Below are 16436 nucleotides of genomic sequence, written 5' to 3' on the forward strand. Positions count from 1 at the left end.
TAATCAGCCAAACCAAAACACTCCAGAGATCAATAGCACATCACTATATAACTCCTCCAGGTGATGGATTGATTATTGACGACTGTCCTATCCTCTCGCAGCCGTTCCAGGTCAGTGTGAGAAACCGACTGTAACGGATGTCTGTCTGGAGTCGATGACCGTCAACTGGGACGAGCCCAAGTACGACGGCGGCTCCTCCATCACCGGCTACTTCATCGAGAAGAAAGAGACCACCGGGAAGCGCTGGGCCCGCGTTACCCGCGACCCGATCCGAGCGCTTCCTCTGGGCAACAACTGGGACGTCACCGGCCTGCTGGAGGGCGCCATGTACCAGTTCAGGATCATCGCTGTCAACGCCGCCGGCTGTGGTCTGCCCAGCCTGCCCTCTGACCCTGTCCTCTGCAGAGACCCCATCAGTGAGAAAAAGATGTTTTCATTGTGTTAAGAGCACTGAGAGTCTGTGGATTACTTCGATGAAATACTTTTGCCATAATGTCAGAGTTCAAAGTGCAGGCTACACTCCTGTGTCCAGACCAACCAGTCAGAGTAAATGTAACACAAAGAGCAAATCTGACCAGTCGTTGTACCTGAAGAGTTTGGTCTGTACCAGCTCTGTATGGAAAGTGTCCTGAGACAACTTCTGTTGTGATTTAGCACTATACAAATAAAATCCTATCAGTCTGTGCTGAGAACTTACAGGTTTTATCTGTGTGTGTGATCAGAGCCTCCTGGGCCGCCCACTCCGAAGGTGACAGACTGGACCAAGTCGACGGTGGAGCTGGAGTGGATCCCTCCTCTGGTGGATGGAGGGTCAAAGGTCACGGGCTACATTGTGGAGTTCAAGGAGGTGAACAAGGAGGAGGAGGAGAAGAAAGCTCAAAGGAGGCTGCTACTGAGCGTCAGTGAGGAGGAGGAGAAGGAGCCAGAGAGTGAGGAGAGCTGGGAGAAGGTAAAAAAAAGCAAACAAACAAACAAAAAAAAAAACTTAAAACTTACATCTCATCCACGCTGTCAGCAGCTTTCTGTCCCCCAGTCCTTCACTGAGCTGGACAAATCAGTTTGACACCTACCTGCAGGATTTATGACATCATTCATGACTTGTCTGGAACCAATCAGGGTCAAGTATGAAACATACACAGGAGTGATGTGGAGACACTGATAATGGACTACAGTGAAGTAGAAGACATATTGTTTGCAGCTGTTTAACTCTTGAAATGAACAAAACTTTTGTGGGAAAAATATATGACAAATTCAAAATTATTGTTCAAAGCAAAGAGTATTGTTCCATGTCATAAACATGTCTGAGGGGATTATTGAGTGAAAATAACTATATACACTGAAAATGCAGTTAATATGGAGCACATCAACAACAATCTGGAGAAGACAAATGTGTATTCACAGAGGGAAACATTGCTTAACCTCAAAAATATAAATCAGTTATCAGAGTAGAAAAAAGTGGTACACTGTTTGAGCAATAAATGTCTGTTCAGCTTCTTATTTGAAAACACCTGTTGATGCCTTTTGGCCAGAAGTTTTCCTCAGAGCATGTTTTAATAAAATATGAAGCTGCACAGACATTAACTGCTCTGACGATCAACAACAATCCTTTTAGAGTTTTCATTTAACTGGATATCCTTGTGAAACGACATGAAACCTGTGTTTCATTCAGTCATTCATTCAGCTTCTATTTCCTCATTATGTAGCTTTGTAGTTTTTTTACATTCCTTTTTGGGATCCCTAAAAAAATGAACCAATCAAACAAAAGCAAAGCTCCTGAGTGTTGTTGGATTTCTTCTCATCTCTCTCCAGGCAAAGGACACAGAGATCAGAGGAACCAAGTTTGTGGTGGCCGGTTTGAAGGAAGGTGGTCTATACCGCTTCAGAGTCCGAGCTGTGAATGCCGCTGGAGTTGGAGATCCGGGACTCGTGTCTGAACTGATCGAGGTCAAAGACAGAACAAGTAAGAGTCCGATCCACCTTAGAGCAGGAACTGTGGACTTGCCAAGTGTTTTTCTGATGAACATTTTATTAAATACAAATTATCCCTTTTCCTCCAGTTCCTCCTGAGATGGACCTGGATGCCTCAGTGAAGGAGAAGATTGTAGTCCACGCCGGTGCCACCATCCGCATCATTGCCTACGTGTCTGGTAAACCTGCCCCGCAGATCAACTGGTGCCGAGATGATGCCGAGGTGCCCAAAGAGGCCGTGGTGGAGACAACAGGCATCTCCAATTCACTGGTCATCAAGAACTGCAGACGCCAACACCAAGGCATCTACACACTGAGCGCCAAGAACGAGGGAGGAGAGCGGAAAAAGGCTGTCATTGTCGAGGTCCTGGGTAGGTCATTCTCACCAGAATGATTGAGGAATCCTTAAGGCCGTTAAAGGTTATTGGAACTGTCTAACCAGCCTCTCACTTTCTGTCCCTTCCCTCCTTCCTCCAGACGTCCCTGGACCAGTTGGTCTTCCCTTCGCCGGCGAGAATCTGACCAACGACTCCTGCAAACTGACCTGGTACTCCCCTGAGGATGATGGTGGCTCAGCGATCACCAACTACATTATCGAGAAGAGGGAGTCGGACCGCATGGGCTGGACATCCGTGTCCTACACAGTCACGAGGAACAACGCCGTGGTGCAGGGACTCAATGACGGCAAGGGCTACTTCTTCAGGATCGCAGCCGAGAACATCATCGGCATGGGACCTTTCATCGAAACAGACAAGATGGTTCTGATCAAGGACCCCATCTGTAAGCCAGAAACATATCATATCAATATAGTCAGTATAGAGCTGTGAAAATGTCTTACAGAATGTCTCTTATTTGAAATTATTGATGAGTACTGTACAAAACGAGTTGGTGTTATCAAGAATTTTCAGCAACTTACAAAAAAATATAAGACAAATTCTTTTCTGATCAAAGTATTTTCATTTTAAAATACATCTGTATGGAATCTTAAAAGGCTTAAATTTAAATTTTCCTGACTTAAACTGCTGCTGTCTTCTTAGTACAAGGAACTCGCATTGAAGCCTTGAAACCTTCAACTGTGATGTGGAACAGTAGTTGAATAAAAGAAAATTAGTTAAAACTAAGATCACAGTGTAAATGTCCTTTAATTTATTGCAACATGTTTGTGTGTCCCTCAGCTGTCCCGGAACGTCCAGAGGACCTGATCATCACTGCTGTTACCAAGGATTCCATTTCCGTTGCCTGGAGACCACCCAAGTATGACGGTGGTGCTGAGGTGACCGAGTACATCCTCGAGACCCGCATGGTCGGCCGTGACAACTTCACACGAATAGGTGGAGAGAACAAGCTGATGGACAGGAAGTTCATGCTGACAGGGCTGAAGGATGGTTCAAGCCACGAGTTCAGAGTCTCTGCCGTGAACCAGGTGGGACAGGGCAAATCATCCTTCGCCACCAAACCTGTCCAGTGCAAGGATGAGCTCGGTGAGTGATGACAACAACATGAATCAGGAGTTCGGTCACAGTCCACTGTGTATTGGAGTCAAGTTAGTGCTGAATATTCAGGGGAGTACATAAGCTTTCTCCAGGCATTGGATGCATTTTAAGACCCATAGAGATAATTAATATGGAGTAAGTTATAAAAAACTGTTGAAAACTTTTCTAAATTACAAATTGATGTTCCCCCTCTCCTCTTAGAACCACCTGCTCTCGACCTGGACTTCAGGGACAAGATGATGGTGAAGGTGGGAGACACCTGCACACTATCAGGACGCTACAGCGGCAAGCCAGCCCCGGCTATCACCTGGACAAAGAATGACGAGGAGCTGAAGACTGACGAGGAGATCAGCCTCCACAGCACCGCCCGCCATCTCAGCCTCAACATCAGCAAGGCCAAGAGAGACCACAGCGGCCGCTACTGCGTCAGTGTGGAGAACGCCGCTGGAACTCGCACAGGAATCTGCACTGTCACTGTGGTTGGTGAGTTGCTCTTCCACTATAACTCACAACAGTTTATTTCTGTGCAGATTTTAGTGTTTCAAAATTTATTACTGAAGCTTTTTGCATTCATAGAAGGAGAACTACAGCTTCTCAGTTCCCAGGAGCTTAAGGGGGAATGTTCTTACCAGATCTGCTGCAGTATTTCTATGTCACAGCACAGAGCCGATTATAAAGCAACAAAAAGGATATAGAGATTAAAATAAAGGATTATCAGGTCCATCTTTGGTGGGAAACAAAGAGCAGACAGGAACTGTAAAGCATACAATGCATCCAATAACAAGATTTGCATTAGAAATTAAGGATATAATTGTGGGGAAATACAAACTTGAGAAGGAAAGAAGAGTGCTTGGGTGGTTTGCATATGACTTGAAGTTCAAATGGTGGACAGATGGTATCACTACTCCATATGATTTTTCCAGATTTTACAACCCAATAAAAATACAAATGTGAAAAAAAAAAGAATTTGGTATTAAATAAACCAGGAGAGTCACCTGTATGAATGCTTCCTCCTGTCAGATCGTCCTCAGCCTCCAGAAGGCCCGGTGGTGTTCAATGAGGTCTACAGGAACTACATGGTGATTTCCTGGAACCCTCCTCTGGACGATGGAGGCTGTGCCGTCTCCAACTACATCATCGAGAAGAGAGACACCAATAGAGACCTGTGGATGCCTGTTACCTCGTCCTGTACCAGGACTACCTGCAAGGTGGGCAGATCAGTGCTGATCAGGGGAAAAGAAAATGTAGATATTTTGTTTAATTTATTTTGTTCATATAAATGCTGTCTAAACACAAGCAGCCACACAAGAATTGAAATACAGTTCAGTCAAAAAATGATGAAATTTTGATTTAAATCAGGAATTATCAGAGCGAAGTCAGCACAATTATTTTTTTTGATTGATTTTTTTTTTCTTTTGTAAGTTTTGAAATTTTGATTTCTCTCAATACATTATAGTTTTTGATGCTTAGTGCTACAGACACATTCCAGTGCCAACCAAAAGAGTATTGAGGTCTTCAACACAAAATCAAAAAAATTAACAATCAGTAACTCCTCAGTAAAGACAAATGACAGCTGCTTTGTTCTTCAGGTGCCAAAGTTGATTGAGGGTCGTGAGTACATCATCAGGATCATGGCTCAGAACATCTACGGCATCAGCGACCCCCTGCTGTCTGCAGAGTCTAAGGCTAGAGACATCTTCAGTAAGTCCTGACAAACACTCTGACAGACCTACAACTGGAAGCATTCAAAGATGTTCAAATATCTAGTGACACATAACCTGCACAGGAATCCATTCTGGAACTGTTAAACAAACAGCAGCAGATAGTGTAGTTGACACATCCTGCAGTATCTGATCAGTGGAACTCGGTTTGTTTCCATCACAGAGGTACCTGATGCTCCTAAACAGCCCACAGTGAAAGAAGTTTACCACGACTCCGCCCTGATCAGCTGGGAGCCACCTGCTGACGGAGGAAAACCAATCACAGGCTACATCGTGGAGAGGAAGGAAACCATGGCCAACAGGTAGACAAAAGCACACAGCAGTAAAAACTTCTGTGGTTTGGAGGGTGAAGATTTGCTTACAACTTAAATATCTACAATAAAAAATAAAATATGAAGACGCATAGCTGTTAATGTTTCTGCGTCCAGATGGGTCCGCTGCAACACAGACAGAATCCATCCGAAGGTGGAGTACTGGGTGATGGAGCTGCTGCAGGGTTGTGAGTACGAGTTCAGAGTCAGCGCTGAGAATGAGGTAGGAGCCGGAGACCCAAGCCCACCATCAAAGCCTGTCTTCGCCAAAGATCCCATCGGTAATTTCTCTTCTTACAGCACAATTTCATTTTATTGCTATTACTGTGTCCACACAATACAAGAATTCCTCCCTCTCCTTTGTCGCAGTGAAACCTGGTCCACCAGTGAACTTCCAGGTCATTGACTTCACCAAGGAGTCAGTGACTCTGTCCTGGCAGCCGCCCACAGACACTGGCAGAGGAAAGATCTTTGGATACCTGTTGGAATTCCAGAAGGCTGGGGAGGAGGAGTGGTGCAAGGTGAGGCGGTTGTCCAATTACTGTGAATTTTTCTGCCCAGACAATTTGCCCTTTTGCTTTTCATGGTCCTATGACCTTTACACTTCATCTTAATCTCTTTAAGTCTTAAGTAAAATGTGATATGTAACTCTTGACTCTTTCTCGTTTCCTCAGGTGAACCAGACACCAGACTCCTGCCAGGAGACCAAGTTTAAGGTGATCAACCTGGATGACGGTGTTCTGTACCGCTTCAGAGTCATGGCTGTCAATGCTGCAGGAGAGTCTGATCCAACAAACCTGAAGCAGCCAATCAGAGTGCAGGACAGACTTGGTGAGTTGTCATTTCAGTGGTTCAGCATTATCTGAATCACCTTGGTAGTAGTAGCTTTAAGTAGCACTCTGTATATCAAATGTAATGATAATACATTATTAATGACCAGTAATTGTCACTAATTCAATTACTAATGCCTCTCATGTACTTCTTCTGTATACTTGTCACCCACCCAGAGCCCCCAGAGCTGATTCTGGATGCCGGAATGACCCGCGAGGTGAAGGCCATGGCCGGCACTCACATCACTCTGATGGCCACCATCAAAGGTGTCCCATTCCCTACTGTCACCTGGAAGAAAAATGAAGCCGAAGTGCCCACCAGGGCCGACATTGAGACCAACCAGGCAGGCACGAAGCTGGAGATGAGGTTCTGTAACCGTGGTGACTGTGGAGACTACACCCTAACTGTGGAGAACCCGGCCGGATCCAAAACTGTCACCTGTACCGTTCTGGTACTCGGTAAGAACTGGACAAAGGTTTTTAGATTTAATCCATGAGTGTGATTTCAGCACTTTTGTATATATTTGGTCTGAATAGTTTGATAAGAATATTCAGTCTTCATTACGATTGATGTGATGCATTTAGTTTATTCCATTTTGTATCAGGCACTGATGAAAAGACAAGCTTAACAGCTCTTCATGTTTTCTTCAGACAAACCTGGTCCCATCCAGCACCTTCGAGTGTCTGACATCAGGAGTGACTCAGCCTACCTGTCATGGAAGGACCCAGAGGACAACGGCGGTACTCGCATCACCAACTTCGTGGTGGAGAAGAAAGACACTGCATCCACTCAGTGGGTCCCTGTGTGCTCCACATCCAAGAAACGCAGCATGATGTTAAAGCACCTGATGGAGGGCACATCCTACGTATTCAGAGTTGCTGCTGAGAACCAGTATGGCCGCAGCGAATATGTTGAGACACCAAAGGCCATCAAGGCAATGAACCCACTCTGTGAGTAACAGCATAGGGAACACTTGACCAGCAGATTATTATTACTATATGTTATGTATGTTACTATATATTACTTATTATTATAATGTGTATTCTGTTGTGCTGAGAGTAGATCTCAGAGTGTTTTAATACACAGAGATCAGAAAGAAAATACTCAAACTTATTGCTCACATGAGAAACCTTTTGACATTTGCTAATATTTTCAAAAGGGTTCAACAATATAACAAATTGGGATTTTTAGTACACATAATTGGGTATGGGGCCAAGCAAGGTGGAGTCTATGATGTGAATGCTCACCAGTTCAAATCTAAATGTCTCTACTTCCAATTCTTCAGTCCCTCCTGGTCCTCCCAAAGACCTGCACCACCAAGACGTGGACAAGACTGAGGTGTGGCTGGTCTGGAACTGGCCCGACCGCAATGGAGGAAGTGAGATCACAGGCTTCCTGGTGGAGTATCAGGAAGAGGGTGAGAAAGAGTGGGATGAGTGGAAGACTGTCAGCATTCCTGAAAGTCATGTGACTGGCCTGGAGGAGGGAAAGACCTACCGCTTCAGAGTGAGGGCTGAAAATGCCATTGGCCTCAGCAGACCTGACACCACTGTACCTATCCTCTGCCAGGAGAAACTAGGTAAGATACAAGACAAAATTCCAACACTCTACATCACCTACAGCATATCAGGGAGATTTATAGTGGATCACATAAAATTTTTATTCTCAGTTGAAATTTAACAATCCTTTTTGTAGCATCAGCACTGGCGCAGATGTAGCTCATTGTAGTCCCCATCAGCAAACGAATGTGCTTTGAATTATATTTGGTGTCAGCCAATCCACTTAATATTGGTGCTTGAAGAAAAGAAATGTCATAGATGTACCTCTATCTGGTGAACTGTCAGTTAAAATTGGTTGTTTGAGTGTCTCTGAATATAATGACTGAAGCAGCACAAGGTAACCTCCTCTGCCTGCACATTCACAGTGCCTCCAATTGTCGAGGTGGATGTTAAGCTCACTGAAGGCATCATTGTGAAGGCTGGCACCACCATCAGGCTGCCAGCAATCATGAGAGGAATCCCCATTCCCACAGCCAAGTGGTCTATTGAAGGAGAGGAGATAACCAGCCAAGGCAACATCAAGATCGACACTGACAACTTCTCCACTGTACTCAGCATTAATGAATGCACCAGGAACCACACTGGCACATACCTGCTCACTGTGTCCAATCCAGCTGGAACCAAGACAGTGGCCCTGATTGTCACTGTTCTGGATGTTCCTGCTGCTCCCATTGGACCAGCCAATATCCTGGAGGTCACTCCAGACTCCATGATGATTGAATGGCGTCCTCCCAAGGACGACGGTGGAAGCCCTATCACCAACTACATTGTGGAGAAAAGAGAGTCAAACAAGGAGACCTGGGGTGGTGTGAGCTCTGGCAGCCTTGCCACCAAGCTCAATATCACCCGTCTGCAGAAGGGAGTGGAGTATGTGGTTCGCATCCGTGCTGAGAACAAGATGGGTATTGGTGCTCCTCTGGAGAGCAAGCCCTGTGTCGCTGAGCACTCCTTCATGCCACCCAGCCAGCCTGGTAAGCCACAGACCTCTGATATCTCAGAGGATGCTGTTACAGTCAGTTGGACAATGCCACTGACTGATGGTGGCAGCCAGATCACTGGCTACATCATTGAGCGTAGACACAAAGGAGGAAAATGGATTCGTGTCAACAAGACACCTTGCAAAGACCTGAGGTACAGAGTCCTGGGTTTGTTTGAAGGCAGTGAGTATGAGTTCAGAGTGTTTGCTGAGAATATTGCTGGATACAGTGGCCCCTCTCCAATCTCTGACCCCTGCAAGCCCTGCAGGCTCCTCACCGTCCCTAGCCCCCCTGTCAATCCCAAAGTTAAGGATTACAGCAAATCCACTGCTGACTTGGTGTGGACCAAACCCAACAAAGACGGAGGCAGCCCCATCTTAGGCTACACTGTGGAAATGAAGAAGGCTGATACTGAAGAATGGAAAAAAGTGAACCTGGATGACTTCATCAAGCAGTGTGCCTATAGGGTGAAGGGTCTGGAGGAGGGGGTGACCTACAGATTCAGGGTCTATGCCTCAAACATGATTGGAGATGGAGAGCCAAGAGAAATCCCAGAGTCCATCACTGCTCAGGATATCCTCATCCCTCCAGAGATTGAGATGGAGGCCACCTGCCGCGAGCGACTCACTGTGCGTGTTGGACACAACATCAACATCATCGGCTACATCAAAGCCCGTCCTGACCCTGAGGTGCTTTGGTCAAAGGAAGAGACAGTTCTGGAGAACAATAAACGTGTCACCATCATTCAGAACTTCCCCGTGGTCCACCTTAAAATCAAGGAGGCCACAAGAGCTGACCATGGCAAATATATCCTGAAGGCTTCAAATGAGGGTGGCGAGGCCTCCTGCACCATCACAGTCAATGTGCTAGACAGACCCAGCCACTGCCAGAATCTGCACATTACCTATGCCACCAAGGACTCATGCATGATCAACTGGGAAGCCCCAAAGGACAACGGTGGATCTGAGATCACCAACTACATAGTGGAGTGCCGTGAGCCCAGCATTAGCATGTGGTCCATGATCTCCTCCAACTGCACCAATCGCAAGATCAAGGCAAAGCTAATGGAAGGCCATGAGTACCTGTTCCGTGTGTGTGCTGTGAACAAGATGGGACCAGGACCCTCTGTGGAGACCAAGACCCCTCTGCTGGCCATTGACCCCATTGAGAAGCCCGGTGAACCTGAGAACTTCAGAGCCACTGACATTGGTAAGAACCACGTCTATCTGAGATGGAGGAAGCCTGACTATGACGGTGGCAGCCCCAACCTGTCCTACAATCTGGAATGCAAAGCCAAAGACGCTGAGAACTGGGAGAAACTCACCAGTGGCAATTTCACTGACACCTTCTTCCTGGCTGACAAATGCATGGAAAACCACACATACACCTTCAGGTAGGTTACTGTGTTCCTACTTTACAAGGTCATGCTGTTTGTTTTGCAGAGTGTTTCTTTCTCCAGAAATGGTGTTGTAAATTACTTTTATAATATTTCTTTTCATTTGTTATCTAGGGTGCAGACCGTCAACGAAGGAGGGGAGAGTAATTGGGTGAAACTTGCTGATATTTTGGTGAAGGAGGAGATCCAAAAGCCCGTCATTGACCTGAAGCTGGCTGGAGTTTTGACAGTGAAGGTTGGAGAATCAGTCAGAATGGAGGCTGCCCTGAGAGGAAAGCCCCAGCCTGAGGTCAAATGGATTAAAGACAAGGCTGTTGGCGACAACCCCAGGATCAGCTATGAGACTGGCCCTGACTACTCCAAGTTCCTTCTGACCAAGTCCAGGCGCACTGACACTGGAAAGTATATCATCACTGCAACCAACACAGCCGGCACCTTCACAGCATATGCCAACGTTAATGTCCTGGATGTCCCCGGCCCAGTGAGGAACCTCAGGATTACTGGTATTGGAGCTGACAAGTGCAGAGTGGTGTGGGATTCTCCTGAAGACGATGGAGGTTGCGAGGTGGACAGCTACATCTTGGAGAAATGCGAGACCAGGAGGATGGTCTGGTCGACATATTCAGCCTCTGTAGTCACACCATACTGCAACGTCACACGTCTGGTGGAGGGCAATGAGTACATCTTCAGAGTGAGGGCTGAGAACAAGATGGGAACCGGCCCTGCCATGGAGAGCAAGCCTGTTACTGTCAAGACTCAGTTCAACAGACCTGGACCCCCTGATGCCCCTGAGATCACCAAGGTAAGTAAAACAATCACATGTATGGAAAATTGCTCACCTAGAATCAGTTTACAATCTAGTTGTAAAAACAAGTTTCTCTTTTACACTGTTATATTTTTGTGATCCAGGTGAGTAAAGATGAGATGACAGTAGTCTGGGCTCCTCCTGAGAATGATGGTGGAAAGTCGATCACCGGATACATACTGGAGAGAAAAGAGAAGAGAGCGGTGCGCTGGGTGCCATGCACCAAGAGCCCCATCTCCGAGAGACGCATGAAAGTCACCAATCTGATTCCCAACCATGAGTACCAGTTCAGGGTGAAGGCTGAGAATGAGGTTGGCCTGGGAGAGCCCAGCAAACCCTGTAGACCTGTTGCAGCCAAAGATCCCATTGGTGAGTATGCAGTTGCTGTCACAAATCAGTTTGTGTCTTCAAACATTTTTGTCAGATTTGTGATCATGCCAGAGAACATGTAAAGCTTAAGAGAGAGATGGACTTGAAAGTTCTCTTCCTTGTCTCCTCTGGTGTTTTATTTTTTTGTAAACTTTGTTTTATTGTCTCCACCTGCAGAGCCCCCTGGCCCCCCTGCAGGCCTGAAGGTGGGTGACAGCACGAAGACATCAATCACCTTGTCCTGGTCTAAACCTGTGTACGATGGTGGTGCCCCCATCATCGGCTACAGCCTGGACATGAGGCTGAAGAGCGAGGCAGACCCCGAGAAGCCCACAGAGGGCTGGAAGAGAATCGACACCCATGGCCCATTGGTGCTCACAGAGTTCACTATCGGCCAGCTGGATGAGAAGCAGGAGTATGAATTCAAGGTGTCTGCCAAAAACCAAGTGGGCTGGGGACGCCATGCCTACTTGAAGGAGGCAGTCTCCCCAAAGGAGATCCTGGGTAAGAATAGACCAACAGAGGCTGTACCTAAATGAATCCATTGTATTATTAACAATATTAACAGTACTCAAATGACCTCAATATCATTGTTTTCCATTGGCAACAGAGGCTCCAGAAATCGACCTAGATGCCAGTCTGAGGAAAGGTCTGGCTGTGAGGGCCACCTGTCCAATAAGGCTTTTCGCTGTGATCAGAGGAAGGCCTGCCCCCAAGGTTACCTGGAAACGTCTGGGTGTGGACAATGTGATCCGCCGAGGCCATGTGGACCAAGTTGACTCCATGTCATTCTTGGTCATCCCTGAGAGCACCAGAGAGGATTCTGGGAAATACTCACTGACTCTGTCCAACTCAGCAGGAGAGAAAGCTGTGTTCGTCCGTGTCAAAGTCCTCGGTGAGAAACAGAATAATAGTGACAAGATTAATTTTTACAGCAAAAAGTTACAGCATTTTTCCACTTGTAAGGAAACTGTACAATCAAAGTGATTTTTCCATTGTCCTCTGCAGATACTCCTGGTCCTGTTGGTGGCCTGGAGGCAAGTGACATCACCAAGACAACAGCTCAGTTGGCCTGGCTGCCACCAGAGAATGACGGCGGTAGCCCAATTCTCAACTACATTGTGGAGAAACGTGAAGTGGACAGAAAGACCTGGAACAAGTGCACAGAGGACCTGAAGAAGACCAGCTTCAAAGTGACCAACCTGATGCCTGGTGTCGAGTACTACTTCAGAGTCATGGCATGCAATAAGTATGGCATTGGAGTTCCTCAGGACTCACCCAAATCTTACCTGGCTGTTGATCCCATCAGTGAGTGTCACCACCACAATGTGATGAAGTTTAGCATACCAGCCCTTCTGTCACTCTGCCTCTGCAGTTTTTTCATTTTCTTTTTCCTCCTAACACCTGCTGTTTGTTGCATTCAGGTGAACCAGACCCTCCGAAGAAGATGGACGTGTTAGAGATCACCAAGAATAGCGCCACACTGGGCTGGCTGAAGCCACTCAGAGATGGAGGAGCCAAGATCAATGGTTATGTGGTGGACTACCAGGAGGAGGGTGCACCTGAGGACAAGTGGACACCTTATTCTGTGGTCAAAGACCTGACCATTGTGGTTGTTGGTCTGAAGGAAGGAAAGAAATACAAGTTCAGAGTAGCAGCCAGAAACTCAGTGGGAGTCAGCCTGGCCAGAGAAGCAGAGGGCGTGTTTGAGGTCAAGGATCAGCTGAGTGAGTAGACTGGCCTAAAGGTCTACCTCAGACTATAGTAACAGACTATAGTATGACTCCAATGTTTAACTTTGAAGCCGGAAAAATTAAATATTCCCCAGTGAATAGAAACTGAGATCATCTCATTAAGTTCTGAAGTGACTTTTGGTGTTTCTTTTTCCCAGTGGCTCCTAAGGTCATCATGCCCGACATTGTGACAGTCAGAGCTGGATCCAAGATGGTGGTTGAGGCCATTGTGGCAGGTAAACCTGCTCCCTTCTGCAAATGGAAGCAGGGCAGTGAGGATGTGCTGACCTCTGACCGCCTGTCCGTTGTAAAGACGCTGACAACATGTACGCTTATCATCAAGAACGTGACAAGAAAGGACAGTGGTTACTATAGTCTGTCGGCTGAGAACAGCACCGGCAAGATCAACCAGATCCTCAGAATCATCGTCATGGGTCAGTTTCAACACCAGATGCTGTTAAAGCTACTGGTTCTAAACTGAAAACAGAGATGATACGTAAAATGTGAATGATGAATATCAAATCATTGATTTCGGTGTGTCGCTACAGTCATTAATGACGCATTGCCTGTGTCTCTATAGACATCCCTGGACCGCCTGAAGCTCCTCTAGAGATCACCGAACTGGATATTGATGCCTGCACGCTGCTTTGGAACTCCCCACAGGAGGATGGTGGCAGTAATATCACAAACTATATTGTAGAGCGCTGTGACATCAGCCAGGGCGATTGGATCACTGTGTCCACATCCTGCACCAAAACCAGCTTTAGAATGACCAAACTGACACCTGGCAAAGAGTATGGCTTCCGAGTCCGTGCCGAGAACAGGTTTGGTATCTCTGAACCCATCTACTCTGAGAAGATGATCGCCAGATATCCATTTGGTGAGTCTGGACCAAAACGCAACGTTTTTAACCAATATTGCAACTATGACACTAACTACTAACTGTCTTGATTGTCCCCAAAGATCCTCCCAGTGAGCCCAGAAACCTACAGATCAACAAGGTCAACAAGGACTTTGTTATCCTGTCGTGGGAGCGTCCCAGCAGTGATGGTGGCAGCCCTATCACAGGATATTGCATTGAAAAGAAGGAAAGGAACAGCCTTCTGTGGGTGAAAGCCAATGAGTCCATGGTCAAAGCCACACAGTACACCTGCACCGGCCTGATTGAGGGTCTGGAATACACTTTTAGGGTGTCAGCACTCAATCAGGCTGGACAGGGCAAACCTTGCAAACAGACAGACTTCATCACCGCCAGGACTGCTGTTGGTATGAAAATTATTAAATTACTAAAATTGAAAAATTATCACAAGAAAATAGAATGTGAATCATATTATGTCCTCTGTGGCATTCTGGACATTTTCACTTCTTTGCTGAAGTTAACTTATGGAGCTTTTATTTGAATAATCAGCTTCAAACCATGATGTTCCATGAGAAATGTAGTTTTCAGTCCAGTGACACCAACCAGGTTCACCCTGGTTCAACCCTTCTTCCTTGTTCAGATGGCATTATTGAGTCTCTACAACTCTTTGTTTCCATTCAGACCCACCAGGTAAACCTGAGCCCATGGATGTGACCAAAAACTCTGTCTCATTGGTCTGGAGCCGTCCCAAGCATGATGGTGGCAGTAAGCTGATTGGCTACTACATGGAGTACACAAAGCTTCCAGAGGAAAAGTGGACACGCTGCAATGCCAACTGCATGAACATTCAGACAGAGAGTTATGTGGTAACTGGCCTGGAGGAGGGCCAGCAGTACCAGTTTAGAGTCATTGCTAAGACCGCTATCAACATCAGCTTGCCGTCTGAGCTGTCCGACCCCATCCCTGTCATCGCAGAGAATGGTACAACCCCACACAGCAAGGAAAACTATCACTGACAAATTAAATTAAGCAATGATATTTAGTTTCTCTTCTTTTCTTGCGCAGTTCCTCCTCGTGTGGAACTAGGTGTCAACATGAAGAACCTGATCGTGGTGAAAGCTGGAGAGAACATCTTCCTGGATGCTGAGGTGTTTGGAAAGCCACTGCCCAAGGTGAGCTGGAAGAGAGACGGAGTACCTCTGGTCCTCGCTGAGGGAATGAAGATGGCCCAGAAGAAACATATCCACCTGCTGGAACTCTACTCTGTCACCAGGAAGGAGTCCGGAGACTACACTATCATTGCTGAGAACATCAATGGCAGCAAGTATGCCACTATCAAGGTCAAGGTGCTTGGTAAGTTGAACTTTTATATTTAGTGTATTAGTGTCTTGTCTATGCAAGCATGTGTACTGATTAGCAAAGATGCTAACCTCCCACTGTTCTCCCTGCAGACAAACCGGGCCCTCCAGCCTCAGTGAAAATCACTAAGGTGTTCGCTGACCGTGTTAAGATTCGTTGGGAGCCCCCACGTGCAGATGGTGGCTCTGAGATCACCAATTACATCATAGAAAAGCGTGAAACCAGCAGAGCCAACTGGGCGCTGGTCACCTCCAATATCCATGGACACATCACTGACTGCTCAGTAGAGAAACTCATTGAAGGACATGAGTACCAGTTCAGAGTCAGTGCTGAGAACCAGTATGGTGTGGGAGACCCCATCATGACTGACCCTGTCATGGTCAAGAACCCATACGGTAGGTTCAGACCACTATTGCTGAAGTGCCCTAAGCTGCAGTTCCTTTAGTGACCACTGGATAACTAATTAAACTTCCTCTGCATGTCTCCTGCAAATACATCAGGTCATGGTCACTTGGGTATGGTTGGGAAAATTTAATGTTTAAAACTGTAGAAATACATTTAGACTGAAATATGCCAATGTGTCAATCATTCATCAGCCCTGTTTTAAATCATTTATTTTTTCTTTGTTAGTCACTCCTAACTCACTATATTCTCTTCCTTCAGATGTTCCTGGTCCATGCGAGCCACCTGTCATCACCAACATTACCAAGGATTCCATGACAGTGAGCTGGAAGGCCCCGGCCAATGACGGCAAGGCCACCATCCTGGGCTACATGGTAGAGAAACGTGAGGCCACTGAGCTGACCTGGGCTAAGGTCAACCGCCGACCAGTCATCGACAGGACCATCAAAGCCACTCAGCTGACCGAGGGTTCTGAATACGAGTTTAGAGTCATTGCCATGAACAAGGCTGGTCTTGGCAAACCCAGTGATGCATCCAATGCTGCACTGGCTGTGGACCCTGTCTGTAAGTTTCAGCTTTAAAAGTCAAATTTCAAAATTGTTTCAGACAGACAGGGCTGTAACATTATTTTCAACGTTATCATTATTATAGTT

The 16436-nt window shown here is 46.4% G+C and overlaps 1 protein-coding gene across 1 annotated transcript in view; it reads left to right on the forward strand.

The window, feature by feature from the left end:
* The window catches only part of ttn.2 (titin, tandem duplicate 2), a 201172-nt gene that overhangs the window by 132121 nt on the left and 52615 nt on the right, over positions 1-16436 (forward strand). Inside the window, exons 171-200 of the mRNA XM_070976040.1 lie at positions 102-416; positions 723-949; positions 1810-1960; positions 2058-2339; positions 2446-2748; positions 3144-3449; positions 3663-3944; positions 4482-4669; positions 5051-5162; positions 5346-5484; positions 5611-5774; positions 5863-6014; positions 6168-6324; positions 6501-6782; positions 6975-7274; positions 7610-7903; positions 8249-10253; positions 10371-11058; positions 11166-11430; positions 11608-11934; positions 12041-12325; positions 12439-12738; positions 12855-13157; positions 13322-13597; positions 13744-14043; positions 14127-14429; positions 14704-15003; positions 15088-15375; positions 15474-15776; positions 16045-16347. Of these exons, the coding sequence (XP_070832141.1) occupies positions 102-416; positions 723-949; positions 1810-1960; positions 2058-2339; positions 2446-2748; positions 3144-3449; positions 3663-3944; positions 4482-4669; positions 5051-5162; positions 5346-5484; positions 5611-5774; positions 5863-6014; positions 6168-6324; positions 6501-6782; positions 6975-7274; positions 7610-7903; positions 8249-10253; positions 10371-11058; positions 11166-11430; positions 11608-11934; positions 12041-12325; positions 12439-12738; positions 12855-13157; positions 13322-13597; positions 13744-14043; positions 14127-14429; positions 14704-15003; positions 15088-15375; positions 15474-15776; positions 16045-16347 (9900 nt within the window). The remainder of the gene's footprint in view (positions 1-101; positions 417-722; positions 950-1809; positions 1961-2057; positions 2340-2445; positions 2749-3143; positions 3450-3662; positions 3945-4481; positions 4670-5050; positions 5163-5345; positions 5485-5610; positions 5775-5862; positions 6015-6167; positions 6325-6500; positions 6783-6974; positions 7275-7609; positions 7904-8248; positions 10254-10370; positions 11059-11165; positions 11431-11607; positions 11935-12040; positions 12326-12438; positions 12739-12854; positions 13158-13321; positions 13598-13743; positions 14044-14126; positions 14430-14703; positions 15004-15087; positions 15376-15473; positions 15777-16044; positions 16348-16436) is intronic.

The sequence above is a fragment of the Chaetodon trifascialis genome, chromosome 12, assembly GCF_039877785.1.
Source record: "Chaetodon trifascialis isolate fChaTrf1 chromosome 12, fChaTrf1.hap1, whole genome shotgun sequence".
In the NCBI taxonomy this organism is placed as follows: Eukaryota; Metazoa; Chordata; class Actinopteri; order Chaetodontiformes; family Chaetodontidae; genus Chaetodon; species Chaetodon trifascialis.